Raw genomic sequence first — 17,449 nt, forward strand, 5'->3', positions numbered from 1 at the left:
ATCTCTCTCTCTGTCTCTCTCTCGTAAATTCTTCGCATTTTATATGTTTGTATCTAGTATCGGGGCCTACAAATAATTCATTGGTGCATGATATGGAGAAAGTATGAGCTGCAACTGAAATTCTTTTCTTGATTTTTGTTAACTATCTTATCATTTTCATCCTTCTATTTTCCACCAAATCGTATTCTTCGATTTCAATCCTATATGATGAATAGCAAAAAATAATATCGAATATGAATATGAGAAAGAAAAAACAATTAAACAATGGAAGAATGAAAGGAACCATTAGAATATTTTGTTAAAAAAAAGACACTGAACGGGAACCTAAACAAAACATGATTACTAATCTGAGCTTCCCATTTAAGAAGAATACAACATCAGTGTCCACTATCCAGGCTTTTGGCAAAATACGAAGTCAGACAAGCAGGTCATAATGGTTTCTGCCCGTGTAAAGTAATCGCACGGCCTGCTTAGGCTTCTCTTTTCTCAAGCTTTTATGAAACTCGGACCCATATTCTTGAATAGGAATAAAGCCAGATCCCCGTCCACCATGCTGCAAGTTCAGTCAGACTAAATAGTTGAGAAATCACAACTGACAATCAAATCAAGGTTGTCACAACAGCATTCCAATACTACAATGATAATTAGATGACTAGCAAATAAAATTACCTCACGTTCCGGAATGTATACAACTATTGGCTGGCTGCACAATTTTGATAGCACCTAATGTTGATTAGTAAAAACAAGTTTAGGGTGGCATCATTGTGAACAATTCGTAAAACTATTGAACACATGTAATTATAGATACTCCAAATCCCGAGCAGGGGAAAAGAGCTTGAAATTTCGTTAAGCTAAGATATTTTGCTCACCAGAAGTTCAGCCTCTCCACCCCAAAAATCCGGCCTTCCTATCCTTTGGCAGTAACTGCACAGGCACTCTAAAATTTAGATAATGATTTGACTACAAATTTGCAATGGTAAGATCATCACTTGGAACAGATAAAACCATTACGGAAAATCTCTAACCACTAACAAATAAATACAAGGCCTCACCCTCTCAAAGATTCCTCAACAGTTATTGCAACCAACGCCTCTTCATATTGCCGACGCTCTTTGTCACTGTCACATATAACTTCTTTTACAGCCATCCGTAACTCATCTGCCATTTCATTAACTCATCATAAGTTTCTATTTCACAGTGGATAACTTCTAAAAGTCAAATAACTAATGAAATAAGAGACGGTATGTGATCGATTGGCGTCTTAGCATACCTGCACTCTCTCTCTCTTCCCTCGGTCCAAGTGACATGCCCTTGTTTTGTGCCATTCCTTTTACCTGATCCAGAAGAATTAACCTTAAAACTACAAAAACCAGACTATAATTTTCCAGTTGTTCATTTGTTAGGAGACTACAGATAATCGATAACTTGAAATGGTATTGAGGCATGAATTTTGAAAAATAGTAACTGAAACACGTGGATTATTTCCACATGGTGTTTTTATCTTTCTTATTTTTTAAACTAAATTTTAGTTATGGAATAAGTAGTGTTTAGTAGTGGGTTAAGTATAGTGCTTAGTGGGTTAAGTATAGTGCTTAGTGGGCTAAGTAGTGCTTAGTGGATTTAATTGTGGATTTTATTCTAACTTCCTAACTAACCCACTAACCCATTTTCTTGAGTGCTCTTGTGGTTGGTTTTCTTGCAGATCATGGGCTGAGGAGTGGAAGCTTGAAATGTCTATAAATACCGATTTCAATATTCAATGAAATTGATCGATTCTACGAAATAAAAAACCGAGAGCTGAAAAGAATACATGAGTGTTTTAGAGTGGTTTTAGAATCGGTCGTTTGTACTCCTCATGAGTATAATCTTTACGTACTCCTTATGAGTACATTCTTTACGTACTTCTCATAAGTACATTCTTTGTAGTCTAGATTGTTTAGTATATATGTTTCTAGACTTGGTTGTAAGAATGATCAAGATAGTGATTCATTCATAAGTTCTTTACGTACTCCTCACGAGTACATCTTTGAAATCTAGAATTTTTAATATTTTTCTTTTAGTATCTAGATTTGATTGTAAGAATGATCTTGAAAAAGATTCATTCATAAGGAAGAAGTTTTCGCACCTCTTCTGTTTGTATTCTTAGAATACTGATTTTAATATATTTTTCCGTCCTGTAAAGGGCAAGTTCACAAGTCTTTACTTGTGAACATTTTTAATTCTGAGCATTGTCTTTTAATCTTTATATTTCCGCTGCATGTTGTCTCAAGTGTCATAACATTTCAGATAACATCTCTGTATAATACGAATTCGGGATCATAAATTCTTTCAATTGGCATCAAGAGCCAACACTTGACGTATACTAAGTGTTTGTTCCTATTTTCTTTACAGAAACGAATTCGTGATGGATACTCAGATGACTGCTTCTATGCGACCTCCTGTACTTGATGGCACGAACTACACCTACTGGAAAGTCAAGATGAGGGCGTACATCAAAGCCATTGATGAGAGAGCATGGAGATCTATTCTCACTGGATGGAAGCCACCAACTATCACAGATGTGGACGGAGATGTTTTTCCAACTCCAGAATTACGGTGGACACCAGACGATCTATCAAATGCTAACCAAAACTCAAAGGCGTTAAATGCAATTTTCAATTTAGTAGATTTAACAATGTTTAAATTAATCTCTGTATGCACTTCTGCAAAGGATGCTTGGGAAATTCTTCAGCTACATTGTGAGGGATCAGATAGTGTCAAAAGAACCAAGCTCAGATTACTCTCTTCCAAATTTGAGAGACTGAGAATGGAGGAAACTGAAACAATTTCTCAGTACAATGAGAAGCTGATTGACTTGGCTAATGAATTTCAATCCTTAGGTGGTCCTTTGAGCAACGAGGCACTAGTGAATAAGGTATTGAGAACTCTTCCAGAAAGGTTCAGCATGACGGTTACTGCTATTGAGGAGGCTAAAGATACATCATCTCTACGGCTGGACGAATTAATAGGAAGTCTCAAGTCCAGAGAAATGAACTTCGAAGATCAAAGAAAGGAGAAAGGAAAGGCTATCTCAAATGCACTCCAGGCAGAATTAGAAAATGAAGATGTTGCTCCGGAATATGATGATGATGCAGAAGAATGCCTCAACAATATGGCATTTCAGATTCAGAAGTTCAATAGGGCGTACAGACGAAGTGGAATCAAACCCAGACAGTCATTTCCAGAAGGGTCTCCACAAAATCGACAAACTCAGCCCCGGAACAGATCAATTCCACAGAGAACATTTTCTCAAACACCTTCTCAAAACAATTTAAAAAATTCTTCTTTTATTCGTTCAAATTCTGAACCACCTAACTTAGATCATATTAAATGCAGGGCCTGTTCAGGATTTGGACATTATGCTAATGAATGTGCAAATACCTTGAGAAGGAGAGGAATGAGTTTGATTTGTGCTGTCAGTGATGAGGAGGAAGAACAACCTGAACAGACAGAGGAACAACAATCCTCTAAACAAGCTCTTTCTGTCAGATATCTCACTGAAAGTTTCTCTGAAACAGAATCCCAAGGAGTCTCTCTGGATGTTGCAACACTTTCTGAAACACTTTCAGTTTGTGAGTTAAATACTGATCATTATACGTGTTTAAACTCTATTTCTGTGAATGCAGCAGAATCCAGTAATGAAGCAGTCAGTGATGATGAAGAAATGTGTAAGAAGCTGATCAGAAACTTGGAGAAGAAGACTCAAGCTCTAGATGCAGCCAACAAGGAAAATCCTTCTCTCAAAGAAACAATCACTCATTTGGAGGTTGGTATCACCAAGAAGGATCTTGAACTGGCAAAGGTGAAAGATGAACTCAAAGAAGCGACTCTAGCAATCAAGAGGATGAATACCGACACAATTAAACTCAAAGAGATTGTGTCACTGGAGAAGTACAACAAAAATGAAGGTCTAGGGTTCAAAAACCAAGTGAAGAAACACAAGCCAGTAAAGAAGAAGGAGAATGTCTTTGTAAAAGAGAAGGGTTCAAATGGAAAAGAATGCAGAAATTCCACAGTCACCACTTCAGAGTCCAGAATAAGGGGATACATTTGTCATGACTGTTTCTCACCAGGACATACCCGTCCATTGTGTGAGAAACTAAGTAGTGACAAAATGTTGTACAGGATGAGTCACAACACTCCAGGGAACACCTCCAAGAAAAAGGTAGAATTTACCAAAAAGGAGTGTAGAATATGGACTCCCAAAGGTAAACTTATGTGCAAAGCAATATACACCTCTTTAAATGCTAACATTTCAGGTTCATGGTACTTTGATAGTGGATGCTCTAGGCACATGACTGGAACTAAAGAGTTTCTATCAAACTACCATACACTCAATGGAGGACGTGTAACCTATGGAGGAAGAGCTAAAGGCAAAGTGGTTGGACGAGGAACACTCAGTATTGAGGGACTTCCAAAACTTTCAAATATCCTACATGTTGAAGGATTGGGATCAAACCTCATCAGTATCAGTCAATTGTGTGATGATGATCTACGTGTAGAATTTGATAAATACTGTTGTTCTGTGTTTGATAATCAAAATCATTGTGTACTTACAGGTTCCAGATCAATGGATAATTGCTATCAAACAGGTGACACCATCTCATGCAAGAATTCAAGAGTAAGTGAAGTAGAGCTGTGGCACCAGAAACTTGGGCACACAAACTTCAAAAATCTGAAGCTGCTCAACAAGTACAATGCCATAAGAGGAATTCCTGATCTCAAGATCAAGGACATCCCTATATGCGGAATGTGCCAGAAGGGAAAGCAAACTAGAGTACCACACAAAGTGTTACAACCCGTTGGTACCACCATTTGTTTTGAACTTGTACATATGGATCTTATGGGTCCTATAGAGGTAGAAAGCCTAGGTGGTAAAAAATATGTATTTGTGTGTGTTGATGATTTTTCGAGATATACTTTGGTGTATTTTTTAAGAGAAAAATCTGATCTAGAATACATGCATGTGTTTGGATGTGTTTGCTTTGTCCTAAATGACAGAGATCATCTAGCTAAATTTGGTTCAAAAAGTGATTTGAGTTTATTTGTGGGATACTCTAATAACAGTCATGCTTATAGAGTATATAACTTAAGAACTCGAACCATTATTAAATCTGTAAATGTGGTATTTGATGATTTTGCTGATCTCCGCAGTAAAACAGCTGAAGATGAAGTTGATGACCTAATTGCTGAAGGAGAAACAACCGGAGGAGACACTACTGCCACAGATGCTCCAGATATAAACAGTCCAGTATCAAGAGAAGAGGGTGTTGAGCCAAGTGTTACCACATCTGACTCAATACTTCCTACAGAGAGCACATAAGCTGAATTGCAGCCAACTTATGATGTCTGCAGAAATGAACCATCAAGTAGAATCCAGAAAAATCACCCATCGACTCAAGTTGTGGGAGATATCTTTGATGGGATAAGGACCAGAAGAAAAGAGAGAATGAATTACAGAGATATGGTAAGATTTGCAAATTTATCTTCTGAATGTACACTAACTGGAACTACTTGCTTTGTATCTTCAGTCGAACCAAGGAATATTGCAGAAGCACTGAAGGATGAATTTTGGATTAATGCAATGCATGAAGAGCTGAATCAGTTCATCAGGAATGATGTTTGGTACTTAGTTCCCAGACCAAGTCATGTAAATGTGATAGGAACTAAGTGGATCTTCAAAAATAAAACTGATGAAAAAGGTACAGTTGTTAGAAATAAGGCTAGGTTAGTAGCACAAGGTTATACTCAGATTGAAGGTATAGATTTTGATGAAACCTTTGCTCCAGTAGCTAGAATTGAATCTATTAGGTTACTTCTTGCTATAGCCTGTTTTCTTAAAATCAAACTGTATCAGATGGACATCAAAAGTGCATTTCTAAATGGTGTTTTAAATGAAGAAGCATATGTAGAGCAGCCCAAGGGTTTTGAAGATTCTGCCAAACCTGATCATGTGTTCAAGCTTAAGAAGGCTCTGTATGGTCTTAAACAAGCTCCTAGAGCTTGGTATCAAAGACTCACTGACTTCTTACTTGAAATACAATTCACTAGAGGAGAAGCAGACAAAACTCTATTTGTTAGAAGAACAAATAACCATATCATTATTGTACAGATATACGTTGATGATATTGTTTTTGGTTCTACTTATGCTAACCTGTTTCAGTCTTTTGTAGATTCTATGTCTCACACTTTTGAAATGAGCATGACAGGAGAGTTGAATTACTTCCTAGGACTCCAGATCAGACAGACAAGAGAAGGAATTTTTGTAAATCAAAAGAAGTATGCTCTAAATCTGGTCAAAAGGTTTGAGTTGGAGTCAGCCAAGCACATGAAAACTCCAATGGGTTCAAGTCAAAAACTGTCCAAGGATGATGTTGCTGAAGATGTTGATCACAACACTCTTTACAGAAGCATGATTGGAAGCCTTCTGTATCTAACAGCAAGCAGGCCTGACATTATGTTTAGTGTTTGTGTGTGTGCCAGGTATCAAGCTAATCCCAAAGTCACTCATCTTAAAGCTGTGAAGAGGATTATTAGGTATGTTGCAGGTACAGTAGATTTAGGGATTCAGTTTTTCAAAGACACAAACACAAACTTGATAGGTTTTAGTGATTCTGATTGGGTTGGGGATGTTAGTGACAGAAAAAGCACTTCAGGTGCATGTTTCTTTTTGGGGAATAATCTGGTTTCTTGGTTTAGTAGAAAGCAAAATTGTGTATCTCTCTCAACAGCTGAATCAGAATATGTAGCTGCTGGAGGATGTTGTGGTCAACTAATTTGGATGAAACAAATGTTGGGGGATTATGGGTTAACCAGTGGCACCCTGGCCATATATTGTGATAATTCAAGTGCTATTGATATTTCAAAAAATCATGTTCAACACTCACGTACTAAACACATAGATATTAAACATCATTTTATTCGTGATATAGTTGAGAAAAATATAGTGTGCTTAAAGTACATTCCTACACAAGATCAGTTGGCTGACATCTTTACAAAGGCATTAGATTATGAGAGGTTCTCTAAACTTAGAAAATCTCTCGGGATGTGTACTCAATAAACATGTCCTAAAATATGTTGCAGCACCTCATCAAACATCTTAAGCTGCAACATAATTTCCTGAAGCTTAGCTTCTTTAAATAATGACTTCACTGTGATGGATTATTCTCTAAATCAGTAACTGGAAGTCTTTCACCTTGAAACGTGATCATGCTTCATGTAAACATTCAGAGAACAATCATAATCACATAAGTCAAACTCCTCTATTTTGATAGTCATATCTTAGTAACTGAGGAACCTTCAAGCTGAACACTTGATCATGTTCCATGTGAATTGTTTGACTTGAAAATAAGAGTTTAAAAAAAAAAAAAAAAAAAAAATTTATGCCTGTCAGCCAATTTATTTTTTCTCAAACTATTAATCATTAATAAATGTGTTTCTTATTTTTGTGAAAATTTCGTGAGTGCTACTATTTTTATTATTATTTTATTTATTATTGAATTATCACTATTTATATGGGTCATGGGGTGCATGGGTTAGTCTTTTATCTTCCACTAAGTCCACTCCTTATTGTGCCATGTGTCACGTTTTGTTTTAAACTGCCACATAAACCTTTATTCTCCTTAATCACACTTTTTCACTTTCTCCACTTCAATTTTTCTCAGCAAAAATTAGGGCTTAAAAAATTTCGTGCTTAATCTTTCAAAAAATTCACACTCTCAAATCAAAAGCACAAGAAGAAATTTTTTTTTATCTACTGTATCATGGCATCTCCACCTAGAAATCCCCTTCCAGCCGAAGATGATGTCCACAACGATGCTGCAGCACTTGAACAAGCAGACCAGAATCTAGCCATCATCGTTCATCCTGTCAACCTTGAAGCTATGCCGATCAGCTTTATTGAGCCCGGAGACGAGCTGAATCCGATTGACCCAGACAACTTCGAGTACGTGGGTCCCTCTTCCACTGCAGGAAGATTTCCAACTCGCCGGTCCAAGCGCATGAATCCTTTCCCAGATCTGAATGCTACCGGGTCACAACGCTGAAGGCAAGAAAATTCTCCCAGCAGAGGCGGCAGAGGTGGAAGAAGAGGCGGCAGAGGTAGCTGTACTCCAGTTAGGCCAAACCCACCAAGAGGCCTTCATTTGGTTGATGAAGAAACCGATGATGAAGAAGGAGATGCAACCTTTGCAGAACCAGAAGCCCAAGCTCTCTCCTCAAGCTTTGCTGAGTCATCCTCCAACGACTCAACTCCACCAGCATCAACTCAGGGGGAGACACTTCAGCCTAACATGGCAGCAGCCTCTTCTCAAACATCATGTTTCCGAAGATGTTGCTGCACATGTTCCCGAAAATGCTGCTGCACCTACTGTCTCAGACAATGCCCTTCAGAATGCTGCTGAGGATGCTGTTCCCTACCAGGATGAGGAAATGCCTGACTTTTCTGGGATGTCTTCTGCTGAGCATGTAGACATTCCCACTGTTGATGCCCAGGATTTCACCACCACTGAAGAAACACCCTCTGCTCCACATGAAGATCCACTGGAAACTCTGGCAGAGGCAGCTGTTCAAGTGGATGCATCACCTTCCCAGGCTGAAGAAGAAGAGAAAAGTGATGATAGCTGGGAAGTTCCCCTTGCCTCTTTTCGCAAAAAATTGCCACCCTCAGAGTCAGACAGTGACTCGTCTGAGGAATTCTCTCAGATGCAAGAAAATGCTGCCCCACGTGTTGCATCACCTGAGCCAGCAGACATCCCAGGTGAACTTGAAGACTCAGAAGAAGAGGAATCTTCTGAGGAAGAAGAGCTGAAATTGGATGGGATGATCTGTCAACTCCTTTTGAGGTAAACAATGCTTTCAGTACAACCTTTTATTTTGAATCTGATTCAAATTTGAGTCCTCAAATCATGAATTGCCAATTCATTGAGGAGAAGAAAATTTCCAAGGATGAGTTTAATAGACATAGGATTACTGATTTTCGTGATCAAAGAAAAATCCTTAGTCTAGTTGAGATTGCCTGTCCTTATGATCCCTCTGTTACAAACCTCTTTTTTAAAGAAAAATTCTCCAAACTTTGGCAAAGTTTTTGTGTGAAATTCCATTTTCTCCTTTTTCTCCCAAAATTATCAACTCTCATTTACAAACTCCTACTGTGATTGATGAGGATAATTATGGTAATTTTACTGAGGTTTGTAAGACTCTTTCTGGCAATCATTTAAAATGTTGGCCTGCTCACCCCAGAAAATTCAAAGTTTCTCAACTCACTGCATTTTATTCTGTCTTGTTCAGACTCACAGTGATGAATTGGATTCCATCCAAAAATGTCTCTGTGGTTACTAAACCTCATGCAGTACTGATGTACAAATTGGGGATGGGATTACAAGTTGATTTTGGCAAACTTTTCTTTAATAATATATAGGTCATCTTGCCCAGAAAATTTCATCCTCCACTCATCTTTCGTATCCTTCTCTCATCTACTCCATTCTGTTTTCTCAAAATTTGGGCCAAGATGAATCATAATATATTCACACTCCACTTGGCATGAAAACTGTTTCTTAAAAATTTCTCAAAACTCCTCATGTCCAAGATCTTCCCTGGAATGGAGATAATTTTTCTCTCAACTGAATCAGGTCAAAATAATCTGGGTACTGAAGGTGTTGCTCCTAATGTTGACAACACTCCTAACAATCTTGTGTCTGTTCCTAGAGATCTTCTGTTACAGCAGCTTACTCACTCTTTAGCTCAGATCACTTATCACCAGTCCATGGTGGAAATGCTTCGAAAAGCTCTTTCTGATCAAAAAGGGGGAGAAAAAGTTAGTCATGAAGACAGTGAAGAAGGAGCAGAGGAAAGCAGTGGATCCAGTGCTGAAAAAGTTAGTCATGAAGACAGTGAAGAAGGAGCAAAGAATGAAGGAGAAGCTCAAGGAGCAGAGGAAAGCAGTGGATCCAGTGCTGATGATGGAGGAGCAACAGCTGATACTGAGGAGACTTTGGATATTCTACTTTAATTATTTTTATGAACATTGTTGACTTTGTTCTGTTTTTTCCTCTGAACGTTCATGTTAATGTTGGTTGTCAAATTCAGGGGGAGTTCAAGCAATGACTCAGGGGGAGTTAAGCTAAAATTTAGTTTTGATCAGAAAGTTAAAAAGGGGGAGTTTGAAACACGTGGATTATTTCCACATGGTGTTTTTATCTTTCTTATTTTTTAAACTAAATTTTAGTTATGGAATAAGTAGTGTTTAGTAGTGGGTTAAGTATAGTGCTTAGTGGGTTAAGTATAGTGCTTAGTGGGCTAAGTAGTGCTTAGTGGATTTAATTGTGGATTTTATTCTAACTTCCTAACTAACCCACTAACCCATTTTCTTGAGTGCTCTTGTGGTTGGTTTTCTTGCAGATCATGGGCTGAGGAGTGGAAGCTTGAAATGTCTATAAATACCGATTTCAATATTCAATGAAATTGATCGATTCTACGAAATAAAAAACCGAGAGCTGAAAAGAATACATGAGTGTTTTAGAGTGGTTTTAGAATCGGTCGTTTGTACTCCTCATGAGTATAATCTTTACGTACTCCTTATGAGTACATTCTTTACGTACTTCTCATAAGTACATTCTTTGTAGTCTAGATTGTTTAGTATATATGTTTCTAGACTTGGTTGTAAGAATGATCAAGATAGTGATTCATTCATAAGTTCTTTACGTACTCCTCACGAGTACATCTTTGAAATCTAGAATTTTTAATATTTTTCTTTTAGTATCTAGATTTGATTGTAAGAATGATCTTGAAAAAGATTCATTCATAAGGAAGAAGTTTTCGCACCTCTTCTGTTTGTATTCTTAGAATACTGATTTTAATATATTTTTCCGTCCTGTAAAGGGCAAGTTCACAAGTCTTTACTTGTGAACATTTTTAATTCTGAGCATTGTCTTTTAATCTTTATATTTCCGCTGCATGTTGTCTCAAGTGTCATAACATTTCAGATAACATCTCTGTATAATACGAATTCGGGATCCAAGTTCAGGGATCCTTCATCTCAGCTGCTATCAAATTCAGTTTTTAAGTATCCCAAAATTCAAATTTAGAGTAACAGCAAGCACATTGCATCTAAAAAACATTTTGATACCAGAACTAAGAAAACCTAACTCTTCGAACAGAAAAAAAAAATTCACCCTTACCAGGGCACGAAATAGGCAGCGGCCATCGCCAGTAACTTTTCGAACAGAATAACGTTCAACTTTCTTCATTGCCGGCGAACCTGGACTTCTGAAACGCAAAAAAACAATCACATACAATCAGTGACTAAACTACAGTAAATTCGACCATCAGGTGTTTGATTAAAAGCAAGGAGCCTAATTATAACTTAAATTTAGCATTCTCACTTACGGCGGAAGTCCAATCCTGGCGAAGAACAACGGCGAGGCATTAGTCAGTGGGGGAAAAGAAGGTGAGCTTCTGATGCAGTGACCGGAAACTGAAGGAACCGGTGAAGATGTGATCTCGAAGTTCGCTGTGCCATGTCTGAGTTGCTGGAGAATAGCTTCTGTTCGATCAATTGCACGATCAATTTATGACGGGAGAATGATAAAATGCGCATCCATTGAAAAAAAAAAATGTTATATGGTTACCGTTGGAGGAACTGCCGGCGGTGTAAGTCGTATCCATTATGTAGTCGACGGAATGCGGCGGCGGAGTTGTGGCAGCCGACGGCTAGCTAAATTCAATCCAAACGTCAATGGTGTTTTGGGGGAAAAATGAAAGAATTTTTTTGGTTTACTACTTTTTCACAAGTGCCCTCCAACTACGATTAATTACACTTGCACCACTGAAACTCTATGCAAAACGGTGTTTTACGTAGTGGGCCGGGTGCATAGGCCTGGAAAACAATAATTTGGGTTTGCTGGATCCGACCCAATAGAAGCCATCGAACCGGGCCGAACGAAAGCACCCGAAATTGTCACGTGAGGTTCACACGCGTTGGGATATAGAAAAGCGCTAGAAGGGAGTTGGGGTTTTTTAACGGCAAACCGAAAACGCTGCCACTCTTCATTATTATTATTATCGACGCTCCAAGCACACTGGTAGGTTTTGTTCTCTCTCTCTCTCTCTCTCATAGAAACCATCGAAAAAAATATGTGTGATTTGTCTCTGTGTTTCTTTTAATTGTTCATCACAGTGTGGGTGACGATCTCCCCGAAGCTCCACCTCTCTCATAATACCATCTCTCTCTTCCTCTTCTTCTTTCTTTTCTTGGGTAAGATCAGTTGTTTTCCTTCTAATTTCTGGAGTGGAGGAAAGCTTACTCCCATTCGCCCCATCGCTAACTCAGATCTCTCCAACACATTTGTTTCTATACGGTGCCGTTCTGTTCCATTGCTGCATTCGGCCTATTCGGTTTGTTTTCTGCTTCTTTTTTTTATATTTGGTTATTTTTTTGCTTAATGAGAATCTGGATTGCTTGAATGCTAGGTGGTTGTGTTATTTTGTGTTGTTTGTTTGAATATAAGATTAAATGTGTAGTTTGTGCTTTGAGATGATTCAAGTTACCTGCCTGATTTAGGCTAATTTAGGCAAGAAGTTCTGTTGTTGTAGTTATCTCAGCTGAAGTATCTGTTTGTTTTGTTGAGATACTAGCTGAAATCTCACCAAGCTTCTGAATGTGGGCTTACTGAAATGAGAATTTGAAATTTGAATGCACAGTTATGCTAATTTTATTTCCCAATTCGGTAACTTTTCTGTATGTGCATCAGTTAAGTTGAAAGTTTTCTGCTTCATCTGGATGTCTGTTTGCAGGACTTATTTTTGTGCTTAGTAACGTTTGTATTCGTTTCCTGTCACGTCTTCAACATTTTATATGCCTTTCTTGAAAATTTCCAAACTAAGGATTTTATATGAAGCATCAAGGCGCACATGTGGATACCAAGTTTTGTTCATTTTCTGAGTTTATAGTCATTTTTTTTCAAACGTTACATCACTTCTTTTCTTGTTGCTTTCACTATTTTTTGTAAATCTTTAAATGTTCCGATCAGTTCTCTGTGAAAGGGACTGACGACCTTCGTTATTTTGTTGCAGTGGGAAAATGGCTTCCATGGCCCAATCTCCAATTCCTTTCACTGAGAATTTGGCTTTGAAACCTACTGCATCGGATCTTTTGAGAAGCTTAACTAATGGTGTCTGTGGTGTGCCACTAAAAGCCCTTGGAAGATCCCAATTAGGAGCAAAGAGGAGAGACTTTGCTATAACAGCGAAGGTTAGGAAAGTGAAAAAGCATGAATATCCATGGCCAGAGGACCCTGACCTCAATGTAAAGGGTGGAGTGCTAAGCCACCTCTCCCCTTTCAAGCCTTTGAAAGAGAAGCCAAAACCAGTTACTTTGGATTTTGAGAAACCTCTCTTGGACCTTCAGAAAAAAATAGTTGATGTATGAATCCTCTAAGCCTCTCCGATATATCAACTTTTTACATAAACCCTTACAAAAATGTCATCGTGTAACTCGATTCTATTGTTCTTCGTGATACAGGTGCAAAAGATGGCAAATGAAACCGGTCTGGATTTCACTGATCAGATTATCTCACTAGAGAATAAATATCAACAGGTTTAGCCAATATTATCCATGATATGTCATTTAGTATTCCATTATGAGCAGCGTGGTTGTTTTCTATGTTATTTATCACGATCTTAATACTTACAAGGCAAATTTATAATCTACTAGACTTGCATAAAATATATTATGTTATTCCAAATCCATGATTGCTGCCAATTTTATCTATATATCTCCAATGTTAATTGCAGGCTCTGAAAGATTTGTACACACATTTGACTCCGATACAACGTGTTAACATTGCAAGGCATCCGAACAGGCCAACATTTCTTGATCATGTCTTCAATATTACTGAAAAGGTTCGGTTGTTGTCTCAGTCCAACCTTTACCTACCACATTATTTTCTTTAAATATAAATACATTTTTCTGCAGAATTTAAAATTCCATTTACGTATGTCTAGCTCCTCTACTTGGGAGTTCTGAATAAAAACTTACATTTACACATTTCTAGTTTGTGGAGCTCCATGGTGATAGAGCTGGATATGATGATCCTGCTATTGTCACTGGACTTGGTACGATAAACGGAAGAAGCTACATGTTCATGGGCCATCAAAAAGGCAGGAACACAAAAGAGAATATCCAACGCAACTTTGGGATGCCAACTCCTCATGGGTATGCATTTAGAAAATCGATTTTTATATCAGTTACTTATTCATTGACTTGTGAAATTCGATAACACATTCTATGACATCCTAGTTATGAAAATCATAGTAACACTTGGAATGAGAGAAACCTAGTTGTGTCCTGTGCTAAACTATTTAATTCTTTCAACAGTTATAGGAAGGCACTTCGCATGATGTATTATGCCGATCATCATGGATTTCCAATTATCACTTTCATTGACACTCCAGGGGCTTATGCTGATCTCAAGTCTGAGGAACTGGGCCAAGTACTGTATACAATGCTGCAACTGAAATACTTCTTAGTGATTGAAGTATGTGCATGCTAATTGTTTGTTTACCAACCTATAGGGGGAAGCGATTGCTCAGAATTTGAGGACTATGTTTGGTCTGAAAGTACCAATTATTTCAATTGTTATGGGTGAAGGTGGCTCTGGTGGCGCTCTGGCTATTGGTTGTGCTAACAAGCTGTTAATGCTTGAAAATGCAGTCTTCTATGTTGCCAGGTACTTTTATGGCAACTGATTATGCTACTACTAGATACCTTAATATTCTTGTAACGCATTTTCATGGTCTAGATTGTTATATATGATGATCCTAGACTTTTTAATCTCAATTACAATGTGCTACCAAGGCTAATGCTCCTGCATTTGTCCCAACTATTTTGACTTGGTTTTCCATTCCATGCGACAGCCCTGAAGCATGTGCTGCAATCTTGTGGAAGACTGCGAAAGCTTCACCAAAGGTGATTTTAAGGATGTTGGATCTGGTATTCATGTAATAATAGATGCGACAATTGTAACTAAATCTACTTTGTTTTTCATTCATTACAGGCTGCCGAGAAGCTAAAAATAACCGCTACAGAGCTGACTAAGTTACAAATTTGTGATGGTGTCATCCCAGTAATATTCTTTCACCTTTTCATCAATTTTTGAACTTTTTTTTCCTTTGTTTTTCTTCCATTTTCCTTTTTCACTATTGTGAAATTCCTAAACCTATAATTGCATTTTATGCTAAGAATACAAGATAAATGTTAATTGGGCTTTTTTGAGTATGGAGTTTTCCTTCCAAATTATTTTTGGGGAAGACTGACAAAGTTGTAAGTTCTTGCATGTATACCGTCTACGATTCAATTTTAAAATTGTTAAAATCCTTGGCTCTTTGTAGGAACCTCTTGGTGGTGCACATGCAGATTCATATTGGACTTCTCAACAGATAAAAACTGCAATTGTTGAATCAATGGATGTGAGTGGCCTATAAACCATTCACCATTCTGAGTTTGTGTGATTGTTTGTATTCATCTTAAGCCTTCAACATATCTGTTGTCTGCTTGCAGGAACTCTTTAAGATGGACACTGAAACCCTATTAAAACATAGAGCTCAAAAGTTCCGGAAACTTGGTGGATTCCAAGAAGGAATTCCCATCGATCCCAAAAGGAAGGTCAATATGAAAATGAAAGAAGAACCCATAGTTCCAATCAGCAAGACTTCAGAATTGGAGTTGAAGGACGAGGTTGAAAAACTGAAACTGCAGATATTGGAAGCCAGCAAGTCTTCGGCAGAGCGCCCAGAAACTGGATTGAAAGAGATGATCGCGAAATTGGAAAGGGAGATCGATTATGAGTATGACGAGGCTGCAAAAGCTATAGGTATGGAGGACAATATTTTGATGTTGAGGGAAGAAGTTGCAAAAGGAAGGAACCTAAGTGACCAGCTTGCACATCCTGCTTTGAAGGAAAAGATCGAACAAATGAAGGAAGAATTTGCCAAGAATCTCCCTTCGGCTCCTAATTACCCCAGCCTGGTATATAAACTTCAGATGCTGAAAGAGCTATCCAAAGCTTTGAATTTCTCAAAGAAAAGCACCGACAAAGATGAACTGAAACTTGAAATTAATAAGAAATTTAGCGAACTCATGGATCGTCCTGATGTGAAACAAAAGATCGAGGTACTGAAGGCCGAAATTGAAAACTCAGAAATTGATTCAAATCCGGAGCTAAAGGAAAAGGTTATGCAGTTGAAAGGAGAGTTAGAGTCGGAAATTAAGGGGGTTCTTACATCCGTGGGTTTGCAGGTGGTTTCTTCACGCCCAGAAACAGTGGCAAAAATAAATGCCTTTGATCAAGAAATTAATGTAGTTATAGACAATGTTGTCAATTCATCGGATTTGAAAGAAAGGATTGAGCTGCTAAAGGCAGAGGTGGAGAAAGCTGGAAATAAACCGGATGAGGACTCGAAAAGCAAGATTCAGGCCTTGACTGCAGAAATCAAGGAAGCCATTTCGGAGGCTATAAGTTCTTCAGAATTGAAAGAAAAACATGAAAGGCTGGCAGCTGAGATATTAGAAGCTTCAAAAAATGGAAGTTTAGGTAAAGAGAATACAGAAGATTCACTAGTGCATCAATCTGGAAACTAACAGCAGCTTTTCCTGATGTAAGTGTGTGTGTGTGTGCTATATATATATATATATATATATATATATATATATATATATATATATATATATATATATATGAATATTTGCTATTCATTCTGCGTAATTTCGTTCTTCGTATAAATGACTTTGTGAGGAACCACCGTTATTCACAGAAGAGGATGGTACAAAGCTGACGATCGGCATGGCTTAAATCTGTTGAAACTACATTGACATACTGAGGAATGCGTCCCTAAATCGTGTCATTTTAGTTGTTCTTAGAGAGCGAAAACTGCATAAATCATTTGGTGAGTTCATTAACAGTTATGGGGAGTTGTAATTTCCGTAAAATTATAGTAATCTGTGTCGAATTGTGTTTAGGCTGTTGAATAAGATGAATCAAGTTTTGAGGCCAAATGATCTGGTAATTATGGCTTGTTCGATGTGCGGTCATCTCCATCGTTGACAAATTGAATGTTATAAAACTCATATTTGTGAAATTTAAATATAGTTTATATTAATGTTTTTTGAGGTACATTATCCTGATTATATAGGTCATCTGGCTTTTCTTATTTATCTTTTATTATATATTATTTTTTTAAAATTCATGTAAGGTATACATGCTTCCGTTTTTTGTACCTTTTTCTATAAATATATTCCTGTTGCATCATTGGTATGTTAGATACGATAGATTGTTCAGAAATTAAAGAGTACAATCTAAATTAAAAACCAAGAAATTTAAATTTATAATAGTTCAATTCAATTAACAATGTGATA

General features: G+C 37.6%; 2 protein-coding genes across 8 annotated transcripts; one reads left to right on the forward strand and one right to left on the reverse strand.

The window, feature by feature from the left end:
• Positions 1 to 238: 238 nt before the first annotated feature.
• LOC105970000 (Cysteine proteinases superfamily protein) lies at positions 239 to 11,808 on the reverse strand. Of its 4 annotated transcripts, none has more exons than XM_088826411.1 (8): positions 11,667 to 11,808; positions 11,425 to 11,581; positions 11,217 to 11,301; positions 1,271 to 1,334; positions 1,053 to 1,158; positions 870 to 924; positions 670 to 723; positions 239 to 553 (listed from the first exon to the last, which is right to left on the reverse strand). In XM_088826411.1, exons 1-8 carry the CDS (start codon positions 11,701 to 11,703, stop codon positions 416 to 418), a joined length of 696 nt encoding a protein of 231 aa, XP_088682537.1. In that variant the 5' UTR covers positions 11,704 to 11,808; the 3' UTR covers positions 239 to 415. The 4 variants fall into 4 exon arrangements, with proteins under 4 accessions (XP_088682537.1, XP_012850230.2, XP_088682538.1 ...); XM_012994776.2 differs by having other exon boundaries at positions 11,217 to 11,304; XM_088826413.1 differs by lacking the exon at positions 239 to 553 and adding an exon at positions 572 to 592 and having other exon boundaries at positions 11,217 to 11,304.
• Positions 11,776 to 17,193, forward strand: LOC105970001 (acetyl-coenzyme A carboxylase carboxyl transferase subunit alpha, chloroplastic). Of its 4 annotated transcripts, none has more exons than XM_088826409.1 (13): positions 12,057 to 12,432; positions 13,111 to 13,459; positions 13,559 to 13,633; positions 13,831 to 13,938; positions 14,091 to 14,251; positions 14,414 to 14,528; positions 14,611 to 14,765; positions 14,953 to 15,004; positions 15,093 to 15,161; positions 15,427 to 15,504; positions 15,596 to 16,692; positions 16,849 to 16,980; positions 17,054 to 17,193. In XM_088826409.1, the coding sequence occupies exons 2-11, from the start codon at positions 13,118 to 13,120 to the stop codon at positions 16,673 to 16,675; spliced, it is 2,235 nt and encodes a 744-aa protein (XP_088682535.1). In that variant the 5' UTR covers positions 12,057 to 12,432; positions 13,111 to 13,117; the 3' UTR covers positions 16,676 to 16,692; positions 16,849 to 16,980; positions 17,054 to 17,193. The 4 variants fall into 4 exon arrangements, with proteins under 4 accessions (XP_012850232.2, XP_088682535.1, XP_012850231.2 ...); XM_088826410.1 differs by having other exon boundaries at positions 12,063 to 12,119; XM_012994778.2 differs by having other exon boundaries at positions 11,776 to 12,119; positions 16,849 to 17,193.
• The last annotated feature ends 256 nt before the right edge of the window (positions 17,194 to 17,449 follow it).

Source organism: Erythranthe guttata, chromosome 12, assembly GCF_056151865.1.
Source record: "Erythranthe guttata isolate IM_541 chromosome 12, IM_541, whole genome shotgun sequence".
Taxonomy (NCBI): Eukaryota; Viridiplantae; Streptophyta; class Magnoliopsida; order Lamiales; family Phrymaceae; genus Erythranthe; species Erythranthe guttata.